The sequence below is a fragment of the Anas platyrhynchos genome, chromosome 3 (assembly GCF_047663525.1).
Source record: "Anas platyrhynchos isolate ZD024472 breed Pekin duck chromosome 3, IASCAAS_PekinDuck_T2T, whole genome shotgun sequence".
NCBI classification, from domain to species: Eukaryota; Metazoa; Chordata; class Aves; order Anseriformes; family Anatidae; genus Anas; species Anas platyrhynchos.
The window spans coordinates 20,420,261-20,447,426 of NC_092589.1; the positions used below are offsets into that span (position 1 = coordinate 20,420,261).

General features: G+C 43.2%; 1 protein-coding gene across 1 annotated transcript; it reads left to right on the forward strand.

Annotated features, from left to right (window-relative positions):
• Positions 1 to 13,638: 13,638 nt before the first annotated feature.
• On the forward strand, positions 13,639 to 26,434 carry FLVCR1 (FLVCR choline and heme transporter 1). Its single transcript, XM_072035502.1, has 10 exons — positions 13,639 to 14,392; positions 16,526 to 16,670; positions 17,255 to 17,395; positions 17,703 to 17,770; positions 18,008 to 18,111; positions 19,286 to 19,396; positions 19,894 to 19,999; positions 20,206 to 20,317; positions 20,979 to 21,046; positions 21,885 to 26,434. Exons 1-10 carry the CDS (start codon positions 13,787 to 13,789, stop codon positions 21,948 to 21,950), a joined length of 1,527 nt encoding a protein of 508 aa, XP_071891603.1. The 5' UTR covers positions 13,639 to 13,786; the 3' UTR covers positions 21,951 to 26,434.
• Positions 26,435 to 27,166: the final 732 nt, after the last annotated feature.

Here is a 27,166-nt window from a genome sequence, read left to right on the forward strand (position 1 = left end):
ACTTCTTTCTGCTCAGTGTCAGATGATGGGGTGAAAGGGAGACAAACCTGTTCTCTAAATTCTCCAAATTTGTCTCATTTTCTTGGAGGGACTTGTCTACTGTGGATTCTGCCACACTGCTTTTTTTTTCCTAAAAACTGAATATTGTGCTGCCTCACAGCACCCATGTAGATGTGGGCTTGCTGAAATACTGAGCAAAATTTTGTTGACTATATAACAGCGGCGAAGTAGGGGAGTTATGTTGAAGAATGGCTCAAAGAGCGAGGGCACGGGTCCCTAGAGGAATTGTACAAGCAAGGCAAAGAAAATACAGAGTTTATAGCCATGGAGTAGGCCGGATGAGAAGCATTCTTGTGAAAATATGCAAGGAGCAGTCTCTCCTTGAGAGAGAGATAAACAGGTGGATCTGAGGCCTGGGAAGATAAGGGAGTAGCTTATGCGCTGTAACTGCAAGTAGGAGAAACAGTGTTTTTTGCAACACTTTTAGACTTAGCCAATAGGATAGTGACCAGTAGGCATAATTATAGCCGTGCGTATAAATATACGGATATCTGCGCAATAAAGTTGAAGCTTGTATTACCACTCATATTGAGTTGATCACTCGCTTCCCCACGCTGTAAATTGGAGGGTCCCGCACCCGACAGAGTTACAAATGTCAATTGTTCTGAGAGTCTGACAGCGAAGTGGAGGCTTTATCTCTATGTATGGAGTTGGGAAAGAGGGGAAGGTTTAAAGCTCAGTGAAGAAAAAAGGGAATTATTATGGTCCCAACTGAACGCATTTAAAGAGTTGAACTCCCTCTTCGGACACGTGGTAGCCCTGATGTGCACATGTATTCTGAACCCCGCTGCAGCCACCAGCACTGTCTGGATGAGCCGTGTCCCCTACTTGTAGCATGGGGCACTGGAGTGGCAAGGGATGTACTGGTGGACAGAACCAGTTCAAGTTCAGCTTTCAGGAAACCTGAGGGGAAAAGAGGGGGAAAACACAGAGGTAGTGAAGCTAGGGCTTTCATTTTCAGTCATGCTATCAGCTTCCAAGGCTAGTAACAGCCCCTGTGATTTCTGTCTTGCAGCACCACAGGAGCAAGGTGGTGTCTAGGCGTCCTCGGTTTTGTCTCTGGGGAAAATAGGGCACAGAAACGTTAAATAAGTTGTCCAGTGACACAGAAGGCCCACAGCGAAAGTGGCCAGGCCTGAGTTCTACCTCTAGATTTCACCGTCCTCTTGGATGCTCCCAGCAGCAGGTCTGATTGCATGACTGTCAGGGTCTGTTTGTCTTGCAGTTTGTACATGATGTAATAAAGGTTTGTGATTTCTTTGACAAAATTAGTGCCTTCAGGGTGCCTAACTTGCTACTCAATGCCTAGTCATTGATGCAGCTCTGGTGGGTACAGCTGCCAGAAGAAAAGTCCCACACGTCACTAGGTGCTTTCCAGGCTTAAAATACAGCACACAGATGTGCTGCGAGTGTGAGGGAGGGACTCCCACACGCACAAAGCCTTGAAGTGAACGTATGGCTCAACACTTAATGGGGGCATGCGCAGGGCAGTGCTAATGAGAAAGTACTTTCCACAGGCTGAGCTTGCTGACCTAGACGCCCTTCAGATGGCTTTGTCTTGTCCAAAGAGACAAATCAAGGGATCAGCATGTGCTGCCAATTGCTACAAGACCACTCAGAGGTAGTCTGCACCTTCTCCTTGTTCAACGAGCACCTTGGGTCAGCAGCAGAGGCTGGGAGGATGTTGGAATTGCAACTTTTTGGCTGTCTGGTGTCACTGTGCTTTCACCACCCATGCCAAACTCTTTGTAGGACTCATGCAGGTGCAGCACTCCCACAGGGCCCTTCTGAAACTTGCTTTTTGTCATGGACTAACAGGGCCTGCATCTGCCAAATGCTAGGGCGATATGTCAAGATCAATAATTTTTCAAGATTTCAACATGGGAACAAGTGAGGGGATGGTGGTGAGGCCAAGTGGGTGACACGCTGTTTAATCCTGCTGGTTATTGTCAAAAGAGTTTAAACAAATTGACCAAAGGCTTTTGCTGGAGGTACTTCCAGCTGGCTCCTATGCAATGCATAGATAGGCTCTTTAGAAGCAGAAACAAATAAATAATGGGCTGAAAATGCAACTTTCATCACTAATGGGCCTCTGCTTTTGTTTGTTTTTTCATTAATGCAGGCTGGGGTTCGACCCTTTGTTTCCGTTGCAGAGCAGGAAAATGAATTGGGAAAGTTATTGGCTTAGCAGGAAGGTTTGTTGTTCTTCTCTTTGCTTTCTATATGGAGTACAAAGATACAACCGAGATCAAAGAAAGGATACAAACTGCCATAGCACCTAGTTGTCTCAGCATTTTCCTCTCCAGCAGGTGGTTATCCATCCCTTCATGTCCTGTGCTGTGGCCGGTTTGATTTCCAGTGTGAATGAGCTTGGCCATGCGGACAATCTCCCTCCCTGCCCTGGGTGCTTGGCTTTGTGTATTGGGTACAAAGTACTCCTGTCAGAGTCTGGCCAACCTTTGTGCCCCCCTTGAGATGCTGTGAATCATGGGGCTCATGGCCCTGATGAATCTGTGGCTGGGGCAGGAATCAACACCCCTCTCCCCTGATGCTTGGCACTGCGCTCCAGTGCCTGCCCGCTCTCCCTGTACCCATGGCGTGCATGAGATGCTGCCAGACGGGTGCTTCCTGAAAACGCAGGAGAGTGGTGGCCAGGCTTGATGGAAACGGTGATTCAGCTCACCTGAAAGAGAGCAAAGAGGCCCTGGGACATGCAGCCCTGTCTCTCACAGAGCCGCAGCTCATGGCACCATGACGGGTGTCGTCTCCCTGCTGTGTGGTCCCCCCAGCTGCTGGCACTTGAGTGTCTGGGTCATATCTGCTGCCAGGGAATGGCTGCTGGCATGTCCCTGCCTCCTCCTGCCTCACAAAGGCATCCCAAGTCTGCCATGGGGAGTTTGGGGCCTCATCTAATTCAGAGCAGAGAAAATGGACAGCACAGCACTGCCGTTCAGGTGAGGCACCTAGCTCCTTCCCACGTGTATTCTGCATTTCTGTTACAGGCTATGGAGGCCAGTTTCAACTCCTTTAATAGGAACGTTCAGATCTTAGGTCCACTATTTTGGCTGTGTCAGGGCTGTGTGCTCTGTCACTGAACAGTGAAAGCAGACGCTTGCTTGGCTCCTTGTCAACGCCCAGCCTCAGCACAGATAAGTGCTGTCCCTGGGTTAACAGAAGATGCCTTGCAAGCAACACAACCAATAAAGACTTTATTTATTTATTTATCTATTTATCTATTTATTTATTTATTTATTTATTTATTCTGAGGGATTTGGGGCCTCCTCCCCACAGCAACCCCAGCCTCCAGTGCATGTCCTGTGGTGCTTCCATCTCAGCCCTGGGGTCCATGTTCCTGCGGCGTCCCTGTCGTTCCCCAGCTCTCTTCCATGTCACCTCCCCATGATAGTTGGAGAGGAGAAGGTCTGTGCCATCTGGGTGGCCACCAGCTCTTACAGACCTTGTAAGGAGTTTTCCCTCCAAGAGCTCTGCCCATCTGCCAAATTTTGTTGAGCATTGACAAAACTGGTGAGTTGTGGATGTGGACCAGGAGACAGCAGGACGATGCCGACCGATTTCCACAGGAATTGTGTGTGTGTGTGGCAGATGTTGTGTTTCTTGGGTGGGACTGGGCCTGCTGGCTGTCGCCTCCTTGGTCTGCTCAGCACATGGCCGCCGGCGTCCCCATGAAATGGAAAGGCCCAGGATTATCTCGCAGGAAGGTCTGTCCTTGTGAAGTGCACTGCCTGGAGAGGGCAGCTTTGAAGTCCTGACTGCCGCTGGCTTGTTGCTATAAATACATGGAGCGAGCACTTTTGTGCTTGGAGCATTTCTGGCCGCACAACAAAGGGGGAGGAAGCGAACAAATGGAGCGCTGTGGGAAGAAGTTAAATGGAGCACCATGTGGGGAGCTCCAATCAAAGCATCACTGGGTGACTTCCCTTCTATTTCGGGGAAACAGGGTGGGAGCTCAGCTCTGCACCACACGGGAGCTCGGTGCTGAGTTGAGGCCATAGCGAGTGCACGTGCAGTGGGCTAGCATCGTCTAATGGACACGTGCAAATGTCAGCACCCCCAAAATCATCCCCTCTGCACTCCAAGAGAGTACAGCATGTGCACTGCCAGTCTCTGTGTGTGTGGGGAGTGAGCATTTATCCAAAGAGGCTCCTAAAAATCAAGAATTCACGGAAAAAAAAAAAAGACAAATCTCTCTTTTTTTTTTTTTTTTTTTTCAAGAGCAGAATTTTGGGGTGGGAAAAGAGGATTTGTCTGGGGAAACCTGGATGTACAATAACCCCTGTCACCACCAACACCTTGTTAGCTAAGCTGAAGGTTGTTTCTTGAGCCACACTTGGAGGCTGTTGAGGTACCAGGACACTCGGAACTTCCTCTCAGAGTCCTGAAGATGTCCTCTTGGATGGTGAGGCCCAGCTCAGCCAAATTAGTGGGACATGTAGAAGAATGGGGTCTGACTTCCTCTGCTCATTAACAGAGTTACCTGGGTTAACATCCCTCCAACACTCCTCAAATCTATTTTTTTTTCATTTTCTTCTGAGTGATGAGTGATTAGATCATTCAGAAACTGCTAGGAACGCAGTAGACCAATCCCTCCCTGCCCTGGACTCTTTTCATGACTAGCATTTCAAGGTGCACAACAACATGGATGTGTATGGTTTTGTTTGCCGTAACCCATCTTGCCCTCTTTGTCTTTACAAAGCATGAGAGCTGTGGCTGGTTTATTGCAGGATGTGGAATCTGTCCTCCCGCTCTCCCAGAAACACAGAGATAAGCTGGTGGCTACTGGAGAGAAAACGTGCTTTGATTTCCGTGTAATCAGAGTTTGATTTGACTGCATGCAAACTGTGTTAAAGTGCGTGGAACTCATCGTAATCTCTGGCTGCTGACATTCCTAAGTACATTCATCTGACAGACGTGAAATGAGTTGGACTTAAATTCAAAAACTTTATTTTCCTGGCTAAAATCTGTGCAAGAGTAAAATGAAAACTGCACAATCATGCAAGGCAGGGGGAGGGCCTGCTGATAGGAGATGTCTGAAATGCTGGCTTTCAGCAATGAAACCTCTGTAGGGAAGCTAGAGAAGATGCTTCAGAACCTTACTGGGAGAGTTTTCGTATCTGACACCATATTTTCTTTGCTTTTATTATTCGTATGTTGCTGTGTTTCCAGGCAAGTTGCCTTTTGGAGGGTGCTGTTTTCTTCTCTGTTTCTCCATTGCTAAAAGCTTCTGCTGCTCTCTTAGGAAAAATTAAGCTAACGTAGACATTAAATCTGCAAAGTTTGCAAGTCATCACATTTTGCAGAGTCTTAACCGGTTCCGTGTGTGGGTTGGGCTGGACTTCACTCTGTGCCTCATGTAGACACCTCCACAATGTAAGGAGTGGCAGGTTCTTCTTCACCTTTTTATGCTAGTCCTTTCAGTGATAACTGGGCTATACTTCCCTGATAGGACTGCTCAGGATTTAGACATGTGATAGTCGTAAGGCTTCATTTTTTATCCCAAGCTACATGGCACATCAGAAGGTTCCCATTGAAACCAGGGGAGAGAAAAGATAGAGGGCTGCTTTCACCCCAGAGAACTTTGTTAGTGATTTGTCTGTTCACCACAGACATGTGCCTCCCACCTAGTTATTCTTAAAAAAAACATCTTGTCTCAAGTTTAGGTTTTAGCCCTTGATATAGACATGACTTACAATGGAGGAGAGATGATGGGAGAAAGGAACTGATCTTCTTTTTATGCAGACTTCTTGGTGCATTAACATCCACAGCTTAGCTACCTCATTTTTCTGTAGACCTGAGAATCCACCAGTCAGATTGCTGTAAGAAAGATCTGAGCCTGTTTTAAAGCCCTTGTTCCATTATAGATATCATTTCCTCTCTGCCCAGTATTTAGAAAAACATTGTTAACAAAAAATTAATTTTAGTTTCATGACATAAATATGGACCTCAGGAGCACCAAAATTCCCCCTTTTTATACACAAACTGTATTTCTTTAAATAAGCATGTGTACAGTCTATATACATGGGAAGGGTCACAGCTGTACGTATGTAGGTACCCAGGGCACTGACAGAATAAAACCAAATTAAATCTAGTCCAACACTTGCAAAAGATTCTCTTAAACTTCAGATGGATGCAAAAAGGAGCAAGAAAGAAATAATGTGGCTAGCAGTGGTCAGTAGAAAACAAATATTTGGAGGAAATCAGAGACGAGATTTTCTGGAGCACTGCTGCTTCACTGTGTGCTGGCCATGTAATCTGGCCATAAAGCCAGCCTGAGTGATTAGGAGAGGGTGCTTCAGGGCACAGTTGTCCTCAGATAGCTGACTGCCAGCAATTACATGTATACCCTTTGCACCTGGCATAACAGATACAAAGGTGAGACTGGAAAAAAAAAAAAAAAAAAGTGATCCAGCTGTAACTGCCTAATCGGAACAGCACCAAGAGTGAGCTGATGTAAACAGGGACTTGAAACTACCTTTACACGTGTAAGGTAAAGGTAGCTTACCTCTGACGTGTCTTATGCTGCTGACAGCATTAAAAATGGGGATCTGGGTCTGTAGAAAGGGAGACCTTAGAGAAACAGAGACCAGGGAAAGCACTGTCACTGTTGGGGGAATGGCAGGAGCTAGCGAAGCAAAATAGCTACTGCCTCAGCATTAACTGCTATGTTTTCTTTTGAATTGGGTTAGAAAGCTTGATTTCATGATATATATATATTTTAAACTCCTTGCGGACTACTTTAAGCAGATCTGTATATTCCAAATTTGACTTACCTAATGGGGAAAAAAGTATACATCCTTTCCACTCATTTAAAAACAATTAGATTTATGCATATTTTATAACATCAGCACTGCAGAAGACAGCAGGACAGACGAAGGGGGCTGTGGACCTGGAAGAGAGAAAGCTGAACACTTACAGCAAAGATTTTTCCTGTATTTGCGAGTCCCAGCATGGGCCAGGCAGGTGCTAATTGCAAAACATGTCCATCCCCAGTCCCCTGGTGACTGAGGAGAGGTTAATTCCGTGGTACTGGGTGCAGCAGCGGACGGAGGCAGTCCCTGGAGCGCTTTTGGCAGACTTGGCAGCTGTTTTGCCATAGGGAGGACAGGGTTAACAAATTCAGGTTTTGCATTTTTTGATGGTTGCACTACTGACTGGGATCTTGGCATCTTGTCCTGTTATGAGGAAACCCGATAGGCAGTATTTGGGTTGCTCGACCCACGTGTGCCGCGGGTGTTCAGTACGTACCGCTCCATAGCCGTGCCGGGAGGGTGTCTGCCACCCTGCAACAGGTACCAGCTGGCTGATATCTTTCTTTTCCTCCGGCCATTACAAGGCACGATCAGGTTAGTCCTTGCAGAGTTCCTGGAAGCCGTTTTAGCTATAATTGGATTGCACGAGGCTTGGCCTTTCGCCTTCTCGTCCGGCTATCTGAACCAATGCAGAAGGAAAAGCAATGCTGGTGGGGAGGGGACTGGCTGTGGTGACCAGGGGTGACTAACACGTTGTGGAAAACAGTGCTCCCCCAAACTTGTTTTCCTTTAGAGTGAAAATGAGACGCTGGGATGTTTGTGGTTGGTGGAACAAACATGGGACAGACACCTCCTGTAGCAGTGTGGAGCTGAGCCTCCCACAAGCTGTTTTTAAATGTTTGGAAATAAGAGGCCGAATGTTTTCAATACCTTCCCAGGCAGAAACAAACAATTCAACACTTCTTAACTGGTGGAAGATTAGTACCAAATTCAGGGTGAAATGGTTTGGTATTTATAAATGAAAGAAATTTTCCCAAACATGTAAATAACTGTGTTGCCTCAAAAATGCAGCCTCTCCCAGCCCAACCCCTTGTCAGGGAGCTTCACCTTGGCTGCTTCACCCACCGAAACATTGCTGCTTCCAGCACCCAGACGTTTACCTTGGGAAGAACCAAGCTAACATGAGAGCCCAAGTTTGTTGCACAGCCTGTGGAGAGAAATAGGCAACCAAAACAGCTATTCTCGGGGCCTAAGTTATTTCCTCTTCATTCCCCTCCTAAGGTTTATAAAAACCATTCTGTCTGAGGTCTTAAGGGACATAAATACTCTGTTCAGCCTGTATTTGCAGTTCATCAGAAATATAGGATTATCTCCAGAGGCTTAAACAGTCTGAATGCCATTCGAGCAAAGCTGGTTCTTATTTTGCATGTTGCTGTATTGATTGCTGTGGTGAGAGCGACCCTGTCACATGCTGTTCTGCCTTGTTTTATTATCCTGGCTGCACCAGACAGAGAAGTTAATTAAACAGATTCCACTGGAGAACATCTGCTTGGAGACTGATTCCCCTTGCCTTGGTCCAAACAAAGAAGTGTAGTCAAAAACATGTAGATTAATCCCTACATTAATGCTCCTTTGAAATGATTTTCCTGAGTTCTAAAGTTTATGTACTTTAAGAGCCTTAGTGCCATGCAACATTTACATATTTTTGTTTTTCTTACTGGCCTGGTCTTATTATTTAATAAAGGAAGAGCCACGAGGAGTTGCAAATATGAAGAAGTAATATGTAAGTCAACATGCTAGCTCTTGGGCTGCTGCTATTGTACATATATGACAGCTGCTCCACTAAAACCCAGCGACGGATGCGTTCATCGACACCCCGGGGAACACTACTGTGTGCTCAGTGACTGCTGGAGGTGCTGAGCATCCTCCTGGTACTGCGTGGAGGGGATCACAGCTGGCTGAAGTGGCTGCTGTAACTCACCAAATGCTCTAGATGCTCTGGAACGGTCTTGCCGGAGCTGCCCGCTGACCGGTGGTGGTGGCAGTGCTGGCATGGCTGATAGGGGCACTAGATTTGTCTCCCCCAACACCAAAAGAGAGGGAATTCTCTGGAAGAGGTGCTGGGTTTACAGCTAATCTGGACTAGTTTAAACCGTGCTAGGTGTGCTGCAAAAGAGAACTGCCTGGAGGGGTCTTTGGAGCATGTTTGCAGTGCTTTCCTAACAAAGGAGCAGAAAAAAGCCCCTTTTGGTGTCTGTCTGGCCGAGTTCCTGTTGAAGTGATTAACCCTGCTGGAATGTTAATATATTTTGCTATAATGTGTTATCACAGCCAGGGGCTTGGGCAGGCACCTTTTATTGTTATTCAGTCTAAACAAAAAAATATTCCCGCTGATTTTTAGTTAAGCGGAGGTCAGCCAGCGTCTTCCCTATCAAATAGGTTTGGACCTTTCTTCCTGCTGATAACTTTTTCAGAGAGAAATTGGGAACTTCCAGCTGTTATTAAATGTTTGGGTTTCCTCAACGGTAAAAGTAGCAATGTTTCTCAAGCTTGGGTGGGCAACCTGTCTTTAAAATGCAAGCACATTTCTGTACTAGGCTCTTAATAGATCCAAACCCACATGTCTGTTCCATCCAGTATATGAAGGATGTGTGCATATGGGCCAGGCAGGTAAGTTGCAATGAAGCAGCTGGTGAAAGGAAAATTTAGGTCCTGTTATCCTAGAAGGGAAGACGATGTTTTGTCCTTATTGCTTTATGCGGTGGTTTCACCAGCCAGTTGATTCAACATCCTACCCAAGTGGTCTGACACTAGGTATTTTTTTTCTGAACAAATGTTACCATGGCTTTTCTAATCACTGCTGTCCCACAGTCCTTTGATAAGATGTGTTGATGCCATTTGATCTCTCTCACAGAAGAGCTCTGTTGATCAAAATCAAAATCAAAAGGGGAAGAAATGAACCAGAGAGGATCAGGATTGTCTGCCAGTACACTGCTGCAGAGAATGGGCTATCAGTGGGAAGAGTCTGTGAAGTAACAACAAAAAATACCTTGAAGCTTTTCCCAAAAGTTTACCAGTGTTCAAAGGAATGAGTCTTTGTCAAAAATCAGAATGTTCATTAAAGACAACCCTTCTGCATTTCATGAATTTTATTATTTTTTATGTGGACATGTACAGGGTTTTTTGTTTGTTTGTTCCTCTGTCTATAAAGGATTCAGATGGAGGTTACACTTTTTGTAATATCTGAAGATGCTATTAATCTCAGTGAATAAAATTCCAATAAATTTTACCTACTCTGTTTGTTCACATGCTTATTTTTTTGTACACAAAAGTTATTTTGTGTACCTAACTTTTTTCTTTTTTTTTCACTTGCTTTGCTAGGAAAATCAGGAATAAAATTCCATTACGTATATGAAATTGACAGCTGTCTACAAAAGGAAAACCAGATGGCAGCATGACAGAAGTGCCAGATGTACATTTCTGCATCTTTTATATAGATGGGGATATCCAGACGTGCTAATTTCTAATATTATTTACAGAAGAGTAGCCTGCTCACTTAGCATTACCAACATTTTAGACTGTTATTTAGAACTATTCTCTGATCTTTGAGTAAGAGCATACTTTATATGCTTGTTGGTACATAAAAAAAAATAAATTGAATAAAGGTCATTGACAGATATCCCTACTATGGGCAGTCATGTTCCAAAAGAGAGACAAACACCTGGAGTTATGGACAACCTTCGGTTAAGTGCTTTGTATTGCAGATGAGCATTTACTGGGAGACATTACGGCTTAGCTCATGGGAAGAGTGGGCAAATGTTGCTGGAATGAGGACTGCACAGGGGGAAGAGGATGTTTACATCTTCCATGTATTCTCTAATAGCTATTAATTATCTAGCTCAGTTGGAACCTCAGATCTTTTGTTCTGGAATCAATTTCTTAAGCTGCTGTTGTTTTGTTTTGTTTTATTTTGTTCAGTTTTTGTTGTTGTTGTTGTTTAAAGGGCTCATCTGAAAGAGAAGTACCTAGTGTGTTTCTTTCATGGAGTTTTTCTCTGCACTGAGATCAACGTTTACATTAAAAACTAACAGGGAGTTAAGTGCTTTATAAAATAACATTTAAATTTTTGACTATAAAGACTGAAGTACACGGTTTGAAATATTAACAAAATGAAAAAAAGAAAAGAAATGAAAATCCTGGAATCTTAACTGAGTGCTTCACGTACACAAAAATTCTAATTTTATTTTATAAGAAGTGTTGGTATTTTGGCACCATTATACAATCACAGTCCTAGAGAACCAGCTCCTTTGTTCGTTTCAAGTTCCTACCCGTCATGTCAAGTTTTACAAAGATGGTTTGACTTGGATTTTTAGGGGCAGATCTTAGATACTGTTTTGAGGGTTGGAAGAACTTAACTAGGAATTGATACCACTGCAATAATCTAGCTAGGAGTGCTGGGAAGCTAATTACACATTGCAAGCAGCACACTATAACTGGGCTCCCTTTGTTTTGTGAAATGTCCTGATCTGAAACAAAAAGGCATCTTCTGAGTGATGTTTCATCCAACAATGGCATTATCTGAAAGATGAAGTTTGGAAATAGTTGTGAAAATCAATCATCCTTTCAATGGAACATACGTTACAGAGGGAACAGTAACATATTTGGGGTTAGAGGCTAGACTGAAGAAGGACAGCAGCAGTTCTGAGCTGAAATTGTCTTGTAAACCTTGACATCAGTTTTCTGTTTTTAGCTTAATCAAATGTCCATGAAATATAGAGATCCAAGGATGCACATTTTAAGCAAACTCCTGCAAGGGCTATTTCTCACAGGATAACTTTCTCTCTTGTGCAACAACGTCCTTGGCCCTGCTTCTTGGCTTACATCAACCATTTGCACTGCTTCCTCACATTCAGTGCTTTTTTCATGGCTTCAGTCATCATTCTAAGAAAGGTGTCTAGTTATTTCTTCTGTGCAGGATTCCTGTATAGAAAGAAAACAAAGCCTTGTGTGTTGGACTGTCATACAAAGATGATGCTGTCTGGTTGCTGTGGAAGTGAAACCTCAGGCACATCTGTAACTGTAGAACAGGCTGACGTTGAACCTTGCTCTGAGAATATCACCTGGCCGTAACTCTGCCTGTTGCACAGAGTCAATGGTGTAACAATAGGAAAAGAAAGAATGACAGAAGAACAAAACCTTTTTTCCTGTGTCTTTGGGGAGTACATTTTATCTTTGGATGGATGTGAGGTCATCCAAATTTCAATGGAAAAAAAAAAGGGATCATGAACAGGTGCTGTTGGAAGTACTTTAAGAGATGTGGTCTCCAGCAAGTTTTCAGATTATTTCTACCACTATGTAACACTGACAAACTAAAGCGAAAGCAGGCTATTCTGGTACTTTGGTAATGTCTGTTTCAGTTCCCCCCACACTTCTTCCTCTCAAAGTCCTCAAGTTTTCAACAAGGCTATGTTGGTACAGCAAAAATTCTGAAGTTGGACAGAAGAGTTAAGAAAAATTTACCCAGCACCTGATCTGATACAAGAAAAGTACAAACAGATCAGGCTTTTCCTTAGAGTGAATGAAAGAGACACAGAGAACCTGAATCTGATACAATTAACTGTGTTGCGAAAAAAATAAATAAATAATAAAAATAAAATAAATATTCACCTCAAGTAGTCTCTGAAAACCCACAGTGTCTGTAGTCATCACTACTGTTGCTCAGCTAAGTGGTCTGGGAAAGCAAACATAGCCAACTTAACATTTTGAAGTATGGGTTCCTAGTGCTATTCATGCTGTAAACAAGATCAGGAACTGTGGCTTACATAGATCACCTGATGTTAACTGAAATACCAATTCATAATTAGTGAGGAAACTTAAGATTGGTGGTTAAGCGCATCTACCACTCATACACAAATCAGCTTAGGTTGTAACATATCCATGAACAATCTGCAGCATGTTATTTGCTGAGTACATGCCGGATGATTTCCCACGTAAGCCAGTAAAATACTTCCAACGTTGTTAGCAAACTTAAACATTTCTATATTTTCATAACGCCCTTTGGAGAACAATCCATTTTTTATTGTGGTACACTGCCTACGGCAGCAGAATTATAAATCTCGAGGGGGGTGCCAGACACCGCTCCTACACGCCAGGCAGGGCTTAAGGGCAGATGGCTCCTGAGGTAAGCACGGATTGCCTAAATATGCTCCATGCGTGAATCAGCTTTCCGGGTGCGTGTCAACACAAATTGCAGCAGTTGGGTGGAAAATTTTTGCCTGAGGCTCTTGAGGCGATGTAGGACTGGGGTGGATGTGTGTTCCCCAGCAATGCACCAGTCCTGGGCACTCCATGCTGGGCCTCCACCTTCACCGTCCGCTCCTCGACCCATTGGCATGTTCTTTTGCACTGCAACTGCAAGGAGATAAATGTGCTCCCTGAGGGGCACCCTAGCTATTTTTCCTGGCAGTGGTGTGGCGTGGGTGCCTGTGGCACAGGCAGGGCGCAATGTCGGGTGCAATCTGTGGGATTTGGAGCCGGAGGGTACCCGAGAGCGGAGCTGGAGGTTGCCAGGCGCGGGCTTACACACCTCTGCGTGGGATGCACAAACCCAGAAGGCGCTTACAGGAATGATTTCAGGCCGCTGCTCGCTCAGCGGGGATTATTCACACCGCTTTCTGCCTCCTCGTGCTCCTCAAACCTAGGCTGGTGCCGCTGAGGCCCTCAGCAGGGCAGGGGAGGAGCAGGGCAGGGGAGGAGCCGCGGCGGGCAGCTCACATGGTACTGCCTCCTCCTCCTCCTCATCCGTGTATTTCCTTGTCACCGCCTCACCCTTGTATTTCCTTCTCACCGCTTCTTCTGTATCCCGGGCGGCTTCCCCGGCCGCTGCAGCCGGGTGACCTTGCGGGGCTGCGGGAGCGGAGCGGGCCGGGCCGGGCAAGCTGAGCGGGGAGCGGGCGGAGATGGCGGAGGGCGGCGAGGACGAGGAGGAGGAGGAGGAAGAGGAGGCGGCGGCGGGGGAGAAGGGGGAGATGCTGGGCGCCCCGCCTCTGCACAACGGCTTTCTCCCCGGCAAGGAGGGGGAGAACGGCGGCCCCGGGGGATGCACGGCGCCGGGCGGCCGGCTGGAGACGCGGCTGTCGCGGCGGCGGCTGGCGGTGCTGGGCGTCTTCAGCTGCTACTCGCTGGTGAACGCCTTCCAATGGATCCAGTACAGCATCCTCAGCAACGTCTTCGCCCACTTCTACGGCGTGTCCTTCACGCAGATAGACTGGCTCTCCATGGTCTACATGGTGGCTTACGTGCCCCTCATCCTGCCTGCCACGTGGCTGCTGGATGCCCGTGGGCTGCGCCTCACAGCGCTGCTGGGCGCGGGGCTCAACATGCTGGGCGCCTGGCTCAAGTGTGCCAGCCTGGCACCCGACCGCTACGCCGTCACCATGGCGGCCCAGGCAGTCTGTGCCGTCGCCCAGGTCTTCATCCTTGGGCTGCCCTCACGCGTGGCCTCCGTCTGGTTCGGTCCCTCTGAGGTCTCCACCGCATGCGCCGTGGCCGTGCTGGGCAACCAGGTGAGGGGCGATGGCTTGTAGCTCATGCTGAGGTGGATCAAGGTGGTTGTGGTGTTATAACCAAGTCAGTCTTCCTCGCATGCCCTGGTCCTGCTGGCTTGACAGCCCTGGAGCAGGCACACGTGGAGGTGAGGTGCGGGTCCTCCTCCCCTAGCCTCGTCCTCTGGCCATCCTGGCCGGTGGTCACGGGATGGGGGAATCCCCACCAAGGTCACCGGTGCGGGCTGAGGTCTCGGGGAAGGTTTTGTTCAGGTACCAGAGGTCATGTTTTCCGCCTCCTGAGTTCAGTGATTTGTTTGTGCACTTTGGATTATTATGGTGGTAATATTAGTGGTAATACCTGCAGTTAGGGTTGCTTGTTATCACATACCTGTTTGCACTTTTTCCTAATGCTTTTCCAAAGCAATTAATTTTGTGCCGAAGCCTTCCAGTTGACAGGTCAACTGTCCATTTCCGACTGAAGGCTTGTAAAATTGTTTTGGCAGTCCAGGTAAAATCTTCCTTACTGGAATCAGGGTAAAGGTTTTGTTGGCAGCTCCATCTCCACGCTTCGTAACAGCTGCAAGTTAGCAGAGGCTCCCCCAGGTAATGGTGAAACTGGGGGTCTGAAACTGGTGCTTTCCTCTGATGCTGAGATGTGGGGCTTCAAGTGGCAAAGGAAGGGAGCAGGAAGGAGCAGAGGGGTTGTCCCAAATCACACCCGTTATCTCTTCAGGTGCTGATTGTTTGCAGCCAAAACAAATCACTGGGAATGCAGCTGTTTACTTGTCAAGGGTTGTTACCAGCATCAGGTTTTCAAAAAGTGTTCAGCTTCTCAGTTTGTACGCACCAGACTCGTTGCCACTCTAAAAGGCTGGGCTCTTAAAGGCTGGACTAGATGATCTTAGAGTTCTCTTTGAACCTGAATGATTCTTGATCCTTCTGGCTGTAATTTCTGTACTGCAGTTTTCCATATGTAAAAGGTGGAAAATGGTGTCACTATTGGGACATTGTGGGTGCTATACTGGGTCACACAGAGGCTGGGGGCACCCATATACCTTAGGAAAAAGTGTAATAGCTTACTTATTTCCTACTTGCTAGTTTTGTGTACTAAAAGGTGATGATCATAACAAGAAACGAATTCTTCAGATGAGTGATGGGTACTGGGTAAATCTGATGGTCAGTTAAAAAAAAGCAAGAAAAGTCTTGCAGGGTACATGCGCAAAGGCTGCTTTGTGCGCTTAAATTCGGAGTCGAATTTACTGCTCTAACAGTCCTTTTTATTAACCTGAAATGGATGCAAGTTTTTTAGTCTAAAAAACTTGTTCCAGCACTTAAAAATGCAACTTAGTTTTGGAGGAGTAGCAGAGACAAATTGGAGAGTGATTTCAGGCTGTTTCGTGATGTTTTCAAATGCTTTATACGTGTACCCAAAATGTAAGTCCTTGGTTTTTGTCTTTCTTTAATATAAAATCATTGCTACATTGCAATGGACTCCAAATGCAAACTCAGTGCTACTTTGTTTTGTAATTCTTCTTTCTTTCCCTAGCAATAACTGCAGATTTAGATCTCTTTTTGTATTTATTGATAAGGTTACACCATTTCCCTTGTTCTTCTCTATCAGTTCTCCAGTAAGTCTTTCATGTTGGTCTTTATTTCTGTAGTGGCAGGATTGTGACATAAAATGCAGAATATTGATCAAGAAAAAGAGAAAAGCATTTCCAAAGAAGCAGCTGGAATCTTCTATCTCATCCCTACTCCTTCTGTTACAGGATGACCAACACAAATTTATGTGCATGCATGCCATTTCCTTGTAAAATGTTCTTCTGGAAGGAAAACAAACAAACAAACAGAAAAACCTTTCTTAATGCTTATTTGTTAAGTGGGCTATATTCTAAGTGTAGCATTGTATCTTAATTTAGAAATGAAAAGGTAAAAAAAAAAATATAATCCTGAGCTATCAGAAAAATTGTCTGTGAAATATCATTAACAGTAAATGACGAAGTATTATACTAAAGGAGCGCTTTTCCTTTGTAGATTTTATTAATGCTTATGATGATACAAATTCTGAATTTTACCTGGTAAGGATTTTGCTTCTGTTAATTTTTATGCTTGCAGGAAATTTATTGTTGCCTTTCTTTTCTTGCTTTACAGCTTGGCACTGCGATTGGCTTTTTGGTGCCACCTGTTTTGGTTCCAAACACACCGAATGATATTGATCTAATGGCACATAATATAAGCATCATGTTCTATGGAACAGCGATAGTATCCACACTTCTGTTCTTCTTAACAGGAGTTGGTGAGTGTTCTTTCCTTACAGTTTAAGTGCTGTGGCCGTAGGGAGTGTTTACACCATCATACTTCAAGCATCTAACTTCTCTCAGAGTAGCTGAGGTTTTCTCAGGTTTACTTGTGCTCGCTTGTCTCTTAACCCTGGTCACAGCAGATGAATTGTTTACTGTGTCATGCTTCACGTGGAGCAACCTCTCTAAGGATATGCAGGTTTTTGTAGCTACCTGGTTGTTTTTTGTAGCTACCTGCCACAAGGACATTGTGATATAGCGCAAATTCTTTCTGTTATTCTGACAATTCAGATACAAAGGTCTAGACATGTTGCAGATGCAGTCTATCTCTGACCACACGTTGGTAGCAATTGCGTGTGAACAAATAATTGGGGCACCTATTGTGGCTGTGACTTGTTTCTTGCATGAGAAAAATCTAAAAAAAAAAATACATATACATAATGTTTTATGGGAGTGATAAAGAAAACAAATCAATCTTGTGAAATTCATTGATATAAGAACAGTTCACACTTTTTAAAAAAAAAAAAAAAAAAGAATTACTGTGGTAAGGACAGATCAAAATCTTTTTATTTTTCCCCAGTGTTTGAAGAAAAGCCTAAATATCCTCCTAGTCACTCTCAAGCACTTCTGCAAGCTCTGCCTCCTGAGGATTATTCCTACAAGCAGTCGATTATTAACTTAGTCAAAAATATTCCGTTTGTACTGCTGCTGATCAGCTACGGTAAGTGGTGATGTCTGGCTGTTGTCTGGCAGAGCAGTTGTGATATGTGTCGAAAGCACGCTGAGTTTTAATTGACTTGTTTTGTGTGTGTGCGTGTCAAATGTTCACCTATTCAGCAGCCTGTGCTGGAAAGGCCAGCAGTATTTAAAACAGCAGTTATAGATCTGGAGGAGAGATCTCACCTAGTAGATAAAAGGTGTTTTTTTCCTCGCACTTCAGTCTTGAATATCAGAAGATTAACTCTTGGTGGTAGCAGATCTGCACGACTAGACCTGGAATGGCTGACGCTCTTCTTTTGCTATTGCAGGCATTATGACTGGAGCATTTTATTCCGTCTCCACGTTATTAAACCAGATGATAGTAACTTATTATGAGGTAAGTTTTGTTTTGTTTTTTAAAGTTTACATTTGCAGAGGTGATGTTTTTTATTATTTAGGTGCTATGTGCGCTCAGACATTTGGTTTCCTTTATCCCCCCCGTACGGTTTCTTGCATCATACAGCTATGGGAGTTGTAGGAATGTTTGTTTGCACTTATGACTGCCAAGAGGTCTGAACTTGACTCTGAGTGGAAGCAAGTTATTAATGAGCACCGTATAAATATCTGTTGAAAGGGAGAAGAAGTGAACGCTGGGAGAATTGGCTTGACACTGGTGGTGGCAGGAATGGTGGGTTCGATTATTTGTGGTTTGTGGCTGGATTACACTAAAACATACAAGTAAGTGTGGGTAGGCATCTATGGGGCTAGGGGTAGGAGACGGTGCATTAGAAAAATACTGCAAGGGTGGAGGTAAACTGATGATAAAATGCAGCACATCCCTGATCTTACAGCAGCCTTGATAGCGACAAGTTTCTAAGGCTACAGCAAAAGCTTGAGACTCTCCTACTGGTTTTTGGCCAAAAGAAACAAGATAGGGTGTGCTCTAGACAATGCAAAGACATAAAAGGGGTTACAATCTACTCCTGTCTCTGCAAGGACTGTAATGCTGGCAAGGAAATCGTTGTGTGTCCTACATGTATATACAGTGGTCAGGTGGCCCAGGAGGCTCCTTCTCCAGGAAAAGCACAAAGGCTTACCCTGCCTTATTTTATAAAATTGATAGTTGATGGATTCTCAGTTCTTGTACTACTCCTAGGCCTGTTAAGAAGCACAACATTTGCTTTAATTCAGGGGGTGACCATGCAGCAGAACTCTGTTCTGGGGTAAGAGTTCCAGGGTCCGTCACCCACGGTGTGATATGCCCCCCAGGAGCGGGCAGGGCCCTGGAGCACTGCTTGCAATGAAGAACTTGTCCTTTGGTGACTCAGTACATTACGTGCAAGAGCTCTAGAAACCTAATGGATGTTACTGCTGTAGGTTGGCTTTGTTTCTGCATGTCTTCTGGCTTATAAATAGGAAATAGGTGCTTTAGTACTTTGGATGACGTCCCTTATACCAGATTTAAAATAAATAAAACATTTTAATGAGATTTGTTTGGCTTGCCTCTTAGACTGATTTTTATCACTAATAGTGTTCGATTTGGCTGCTGCTGTTTTGATCTTTTTATAATGGACCGTGCTGCAGAATGGCCAAGAGGTACAGCATAGTGGAGAACTAAAATGGTCTTGAGGTAATGGTTTCTGGTGTGATTGTTCATTCTTTAAGAGTGAGTAATTCTCTAAGCCTTGAGTGAAGCAGCCATATAACTAAGGCAATAAGCAGTTGGGGAAGGGTTATATTCTCACTGAAATGCATGATGTGTTTGAGGCAGAATCACATGAAGCAAATTTAATTACTGTAGAATGTCAGTTGTTAGCAAGAGTAAGAAATTGTTATATTACTTTTCTGTACTTCGACAATGTGCCAAATGACCTTACGTTAACAGTGTAATTTTGTTGTTGTTGGGTTGCAGGCAAACCACTCTGATTGTTTACATCCTCTCTTTCATTGGGTTGGTGGTATTCACATTCACCCTGAACCTTGGACATCTCATAGTAGTGTTTGTGACTGGAGGAGTACTTGGGTGAGTAATTAAAGGGGTCTAGAAGACTTACTGCAGTTCTGTTCAGAACCAGTATTTCCACAGCAGCTTCTAACAGCCGTTCCAGTGTCTGGCCATACTCTGTTGATGGTCTTTTTTATCATCTAGCATGGATGTTAAGGCTAATCGAGCTCTGATGTTCATGTATGCCTTTCATGTGAAATTGATTTCAGTTATGGAGTTGTTTGTGAACTGGTCAGAGAAGGTTGTTTTGTGTATATGGAGTGGAATAACGGTTGTTATGGGGAACGGCACAAATATAAACATCTTTTTAAACATTTATAAACATTTTTTTGTCCTGGAAAGAGGGGTATATGGTTAAAATTGTTGGATGAGGCAGGCAAAGCAAGGTCAAATCATATTAGGTCTTGAAAGCAGACAGTTCAGAGTACCAACTAATTCAGAGTACCAGTGGTTTGTCTAATTTTCATAGTCATAGATGAAAGCCAAACCCATCACCCTCTTGTTTTCTTCAACAGGTTCTTCATGACTGGCTATCTCCCACTTGGGTTTGAATTTGCGGTGGAAATTACGTACCCAGAGTCTGAAGGCACTTCGTCAGGTCTCCTTAATGCTTCAGCACAGGTTATATCACTATTTCTTCAAGTGAAGTAATGTTCAGGAAAGCTGCTCTGCTATAATCTAATAAGTCTTTCTTATATTTGGCAGCTAAAGTCTCCATTATGTTGCTGTAGTTGTCTCACTTGTTTTTGTAAGGTGTCTGAAGTTTTGCAAGGTAAACTGATGACTCTTTTCTACGTGGTGCTGATGAAGAGACTTTTTCTTTGTAGATATTTGGAATTGTCTTTACACTTGTTCAAGGGAAGCTTACAACAGACTACAGTCCTCGTGCAGGAAACCTCTTTCTTTGTGCTTGGCTGTTCGTGGGCATTATCTTAACAGGTAATTAATCAGAAATGTAAGTGATGCTTTATCTTTAATGCAAAAATGTGTTCGTTTTTTTTTTGAGATCTCAGACAGCTAAGATTTAAATATTTGACTTCGTGTCTGGATAGAGGACGAATGTTACTAATGAGCGCAGGGTTTTTTGTTTTGTTTTTAAATACTTGCTCTGTACACACCTTTTAAGGATGATGTTGCTAATAACTAGAACAATCCACCACCCATTTCTTGAGTCATGTCCTGAATTTGAGGCAGATGTCTGTCTTCTGAGTAGGATAGCGAACATAAATAAATGCAGAAATGCAGACAGTTTGCAGTTTTTCAAATATAAGAAATTGCAGATTTATTACTAAATTGTAGCAGTGATTTATACATGCCAGTACCTAGAAGTATGCTGGAAGAGCAAAAAAACCATCAGACTTTGTTTTAAAAGTGCTCATGATTTAAAAGCTTTTATTGTCATTTTCTGCATGTGATTTGTGAGGAGCAAGTTCAGATTGTCACCAAGTTCAAACTGCAAAAGAGTGAATTCAGGTACTTTGAGTACGCGCTGAAAGCAGCTGCTGTGTGCGTGCACTGTACAAACCCTTCTCTTGAAGTGCTTGTCATTACAAAGCTGGAAATTAACTTTCTGTCTTCTCTTGCTTCCCCCTGACCCCAGCCTTAATAAAATCAGATTTGCGAAGACACAATGTGAATTCAGGGATTATGAATATGGACGCTAAACCTGTAAGTGATGACTCTTTTACCTTGATTATATTACTGTATTTGCATGATGACTTCTATTGGCATAATAATATTAACATCAAAAGAGTAATTGACAAAAACTTACTGTGTGACTGTTCCCATGCTATTCTGCAGTGACAGAACCACATGGGATCCTGCTCTCAGGCATGTTTCTCTCATAGCTTCCATGAACAATCTAAGAAACTTTCTGCTATCAGACTTCCCTGAATTTTAAGTAGCTGGTATTCATCCTTTGATTTTGTTTCTTGAGTCTAGTTTTGCAGCAGGCTTGGGTCAGTTCATGTTTACTGTAGGCAGTGGTCTGTGACTGTTCTGTTTTCCCTTATTACCTTGTTAATCAACTAGAGCGTCACACAACTTCATTAATACTACCCACGATAAAACAAAAGCATGGAGACCTCCCCCCAGGATTATCATAAACAGTTGAGAGTTGCCTGTGTTAATAAAGGTACAATGTCTGCCTGTGTAAATAAAGGTAAAATAATACACTTCTTCCAAACCGTAGTCGTGACGATTCTCTTGTATTTAAGTGTAATGGAAAAAAACAAAAAACAAAGAAAGTTAATCTCCATGTGATAAATATCTATAGCCAGTAAGCATATATTTTAGTTATTTTAAAACTCAATTTTATTTTTTTGTTTGCTTCTTTTAAAAATTGTAAAGAGAAGGGAAAATATGGATTTCTATAAATGTGTGATTCAGCTAATTAACAACATACACTACTGTTGGTGAACCTAATAATTACCCAAGAGTACTGAGATTGAAAATAGCTTCTGCTGTATAACAGTTTAATTCCTGATTTTATTTTTTCTTCTCCCAGGTACCAGTTGACAGTCCTGTAGAACATGAAAATTGTACTGCTTTAAAAATCCAATCAGATTTATAAATCTGAATGAAGATGACTTAGAAACACAAAAGTTTGGTTGAAGACCGAACAATATTAAATACTGTAATCACTTATATGGACTTATATGAGTAGTAAAATGTATTAGGTGATGAATTCATTGGTGATTTTGTAGTGGAAACTGGAAGTGGTCAGTTCATTTCAACCAAGATGCAAACGAACCAACTTTGTATGGAATACTTATTTTAATGGCTTTCAAGTTATGCAGTTACACCGGTGAAGAACTGTTTGAATGCTCTCCACTCTAGGAAGAAATGTACATCCATGATGCACACTAAAAAGATCTGGAATCCTAAAGTATGCTCATGATCAGAAGTATTTTTGATTTCAAGGGGGAGAGGGAGAAAAGTTGATTTCTTCTTCAGTCCTTTCTAGTCCATTTGGAAAGTCAGAGTACGTATAGCTGCATGACTGAGTGTATTCATATTCTTTTTTATTTTTTTAATTTTTATGTTTTTTAAATGTCTCTGAAGTAAGCCAATAGTCCCTTCTGGGAAACTGTTTATAGCACAAGACTGAAAACAGGAGATAACTACAAATGTGAGTTTTTTGAGTTTCTTTTGCCTGGAAAGTTCTTGATGGATATCAGAAGGCAGGTGAGGGAAAAACAAACAAACCCACAACATGTTTCTTATTTAATACAGTAAAAAGGAGAAAGACCATGGATATCTCTACTGTGAAGTATTTATAGGCAACGGAATGCTACTGCACGGGTTTCTTCCTGAATATTTTGAGTGCTTTCTCAGTTAAAGTGAGAGGAACATGTGTTTACAAAATGGTGGTGCCTTTACTTTGTAAAGAAGATACCTGCCTCCTCTTGAGTTGAACTAGTGCTGCTAAAGAAATTCCGTTTTGCATGTTAAACTTCTGGAATATGTGTGGAGTATCAGAAAATGTGTTCTGTCTTTTTTTCCCATTTATTTCTCTGTGTTATGAATCATATCATTTATCTCCTGTGAATTTTTTATGCTTATTGTATAACTTTGTGCTCATATGAAATGAGACATGACTTACGGTTAAAAGCTGTAAGGATGACTGAAAGGAAAATAATTACGTTTTTCTCTGTCTGAGAAATTTGCTGTTTAAGTCATGCATCTTAGATGGAACAGACTTCCTTGCCGTTCACTTTGTGTTATTACACTTACCTGAATTTGGGAAGTGGATTTCACTGCAGTGCTTCTGAAAATATTGCCCTTTCCTCTGTGCTCTGTAAACCCAACTACGGAACTGCTGGCAGTACTGTAATGCCAAGGCTCTGCTGTTACTGAAGAGTCAAACCAGAGCTAGCAGCATTTAGGCTTTGGCAGCCTTTAAGTTGAGGCTGCAGTTTCGGCACCACCAGTGATGGAGCCGCTGAGTTCCCACAGATGTAGCGCGATCCAGAAGGTGGAATCCTGCTTGAAGTTTCCCATGGATTAATACAGTGAGGTATGGGGAACTGTTTAACTCCCAAGACAGACTTTCAACGTGATGAGTATAATTAAATGCTTTTTTTCCCCCCATTATAGATGTAGAGAATCTTTATATTAAAAGGAACCTCTAAATGCATCTTTCTAAGCTTGGCCTCTAAACTTTGTGCTTAATTTGGCATTTTGTGTGATAAATGCTTCAGACAGGAGAAGACTGAATGGCAGTGTATGCACCAGAAAAAGACAGGTATGTTTGGAACACCTGTCTTTCGAAAAAGGGTCTGTGCCTCTTCGTGGGGTCAAATGCTAGAGAGAAAATTGGCACGCCTTGCTGCTTCTGGGCAAGCGAGAAGAGTCCTCTGGTGAGGGAGCTGAATAGAGGAAAAGTAGATATTCAAATGGCAGGTGAAATCATAGGAGGGGAGGCAGAGAGATTTTCTTTATGTCAGTTCTTTACGTTGAATGACTTGCTCTGATACAGGCTGGCCCAGACAGGGCAATATGCACTTTCACTCTGAGAGAGCAAAGAGAAAGTTTCTGCCTTTTGATATCCGGGGGTGGCTTTTGCCTTTGGAGAAGTGATTACACTATGATATATATAAAACTATTCCACAAGATACAGATTCAGTAACTATGGCCTGTATTTGTCGCCTGTGGTTTCTATGTACTTCTGCTGTTGCAAAACTTTAGCAAGACCTCTCTGCAGGTTTGGGGAAGTGCTTTCAACTGCCCAGCAGAAAGTCTTTAGCAGTCTGCAGAATGCTTTCTGTGTCTGGTACACACTGTTCAAATTCCAGGATTGAGCTCTTTTTGTTTTTTTTTAATTTATTTTTAAAATTCCTTTCCTCACTAGTTTCCAGTACCTTCCAGTTTCTTTGGTTCTGTTTAGTTGATTATTGAAAAATATTCCAGCCCCGCTGCCTCCTTGTGTTTTTTATCTTCTGCCAAATTACTTGGCTACCCCCTGAAAATGTCCAAACAAGCTTTATGGCATGCTGGAAAGCCTGCTGGGTCCCTGAAAATAAAATATTTCTAATAATGAAGGCTTAATTACATCCTGGATTTAATACTCCTCCAAAAGAACTTGAAAGTTGGAAACTTGTGAGCGTGTATTTATCTGAAAGTTATTTCTGGGCAAGAATTAAGTATGTAAATAAAAGGCTCAGTAGTAAAGTGAAGAACAAATAAACCAATATTTTATGCAATAATCTTGTCATCTGTTTATCAAGAAACTGAGGCTCTACCTCATGGCAGAAGCAGGTTTGTGCTTGTCGGGGCTTTATTTTCTGTGCTTTTAATTTTTGTTCTTAAATAATATCCATTAAATCTGATGTCGGACAGGAAATAGGGTTTCTGACTCTATGAGCCTTGGGATTCTGGCTCAACCCTGCCCTAGCTGAAGTGGAAGATTAAAGAAGTAATCAGTTAATGAATGGAGTTCTGTGTGTCAAGAGGAAGGAATTGGAAACCAAACGAGGAGAAACCTCCCAGTCCCACGCATTGACTTTTGCTTTTAAGTATTCTTATCTTGTGGGTGCTTCAGGGGAACTCCGGAGGATGTAAGAGACTCCATGTAATTTTGAGCAGAAACAAGAGCTCCGCTCCTGAATCACCAGAGGCCCACCAGTGTGCATACCTCCAGCTACAAGGTGCAGAGATCAGCCGTCGGAATTGCTGCAGGAGGAATTCTGCACTTGGCTTGTAAGAGACAAGCGGCAGTGTATTTACTGATGAAAGCAGCGCTTTGGCAGGGCTGAGCTGTGAATGAGACAAGGAGTTGACAAAGCTCACATGGTGAAACATGACGTTAACAGGATTTGCAGTGGCAAGGTCTTGATGATTTTTACTGCACCAAGGACAAGGTCAGACTAAAAGCGTCAGGGAGAGCCTCACGGTGAGGGTCAGAGCAGAGTCTCTGCTGCCATCCAAACTCCAAGGAGTCTGCATGTGGCTGGCTCCTGTCCTGATTCTAGATTCAAGAGTTTATGAATAAAGGATGATGTGCACAATCAATTTTTTGTCACCTAGCTAAGATTACAAAGTTTCAGCCTGCTTAGCAAGTTACTTGCAAAGTTTCACCAAGCTAGCTATTAGTCACTTCCTGAGTGTCACTCACAGGCAAGGAATCTCTTGACCTGGAGGAGTGACCTGGAGGGGTGTCCCTGCTCCAGGGGAAGCTCCTGGCACGCAGGAGGGCTCCATGAGCTCTGGGCTGTCCCCGTGTTATTGGGGTGAGGTGATGACTACTATTTGCATGCCAGCCAGATTTGGTTGGTGTGTGCCTGTTAGTCCTTGGGTCTGTCTCCTCCGAATCCACCTTGGGTCTGGTTTGTCACCATCACAGTTCATCATGGTCACCACTGATGGTTATCGCCTGAGCTGGGTTACATGTGCATGAGTATTTTATTTTGTAGGTGAATGCTTGTCCTTAATGACATCTCTTCCTGTTGCTAAATGCCTGTGTTTAAGAAGGAAGAATGAAGGAGGTGGGAAAAATACATACAAATAATTTCGGGTTAGCATCACTGAAGAGTGTAGTTACAGCTACCAGCCTATGTTCCCCTATGAAAAATGCCTTTTGAAAGATCTTTGGGCTATCTTGTGCATCTATGACCAAGTGGAATTGGGTTAAGCTATGAATATTTACTGGTCTCATTTTCTATTCCCTGAACTCATGTCTTTTGCTGTGTGAATGGGAACGTGTGACCTTTTTGGTTGCTGTCTTGCTGTACATTTATGTGCCACCTTCTGAAGTGTCTAAGACTGCCAATGATTCATAGACCACAAGCTAAGCTGTTGTGTCCCATGTGATTTCCCCCACCACCATGCAGCCTGAAGTCTGTGAAGGGAAGGAGATGAAGTTAATGCATGAAATGGAATGAAGTAAGCAAAAATATGCCTAAGAGAAATGCATTTCTTTGTAAGACCCATGTTATTCACTGCTCCTGTCTTTGTTCTCCTCATGAAGATAGCAAAGATTTTTGCTGTATTTTTTTTTCTGTTGTTGTTACTGTCCCGTTCTATGTTTCAAAAGATAATAAATAATGCCTATGAGTATTCTCTGAATGCAATATTGTACATATGTGTTTCCGTGGGTGGAACCATTCAGCATATAACCATTATATGTTACTAATAAAGTGTGTAGCATGCAACTCTGTTGGAGCCAGAATTACCATTTTTGACAGCTACTGACGCACGTAATGGTCTAAAATTGATCGTTTTCCTTGCAAAAGCTGTCATTTAATTTAGGAAACTTTACATGTGAATTATATTGCATGCCATTAATAAACATGCATGCATACTTATGCAGACTGCATGTATTTAGGGTACATAAATATCCTAACCATGGCTTCTGGCTTACAGAGAACATTTGTCAGTATATTTTATCCTCAGGTGTTTAGTATCAATTCCCAGGACATGATCTGTGAGCCAAGCAAGTTTGAGGAACCAGCTTCAAAGAAAGTGGAGTCACTGTAAGACAATAACTATATTTTCTTTTATATTTTTTTACCTCTCTTCTCCGCAAAGCTCTGAGTGGTTGTTATATAAGAGCCTCTTCCCAGAGGAGGCTGCGGGTGGTGCAGAGCACGGGATGCACCAGCCTTTAGTGGCAAAGCAACGCTAGCATCCAGTCACATTTGGTTAGGACTATAAGGTCATGCTGCTCTTGCAGTATCTCTGTGAAAGCTGTAGGCTATATCCCCATTTAGCGCTGCATTTTAAACATTTCCCCAGCTGGAGAGGAACAATCAGAGCAAATTATCATTGCCTGAAAGGTTGTTGTTGGGC

Bases quoted from the DNA above. Each gene is read 5' to 3' on its own strand.
- FLVCR1 (XM_072035502.1), top strand. From the start codon at position 13,787: ATGGCGGAGGGCGGCGAGGACGAGGAGGAGGAGGAGGAAGAGGAGGCG. The intron at 19,397-19,893 runs GTGAGTAATTAA...TTTCTTCAACAG, and splicing joins GTGACTGGAGGAGTACTTGG to GTTCTTCATGACTGGCTATC. The intron at 20,318-20,978 runs GTAATTAATCAG...CCCTGACCCCAG, and splicing joins CGTGGGCATTATCTTAACAG to CCTTAATAAAATCAGATTTG.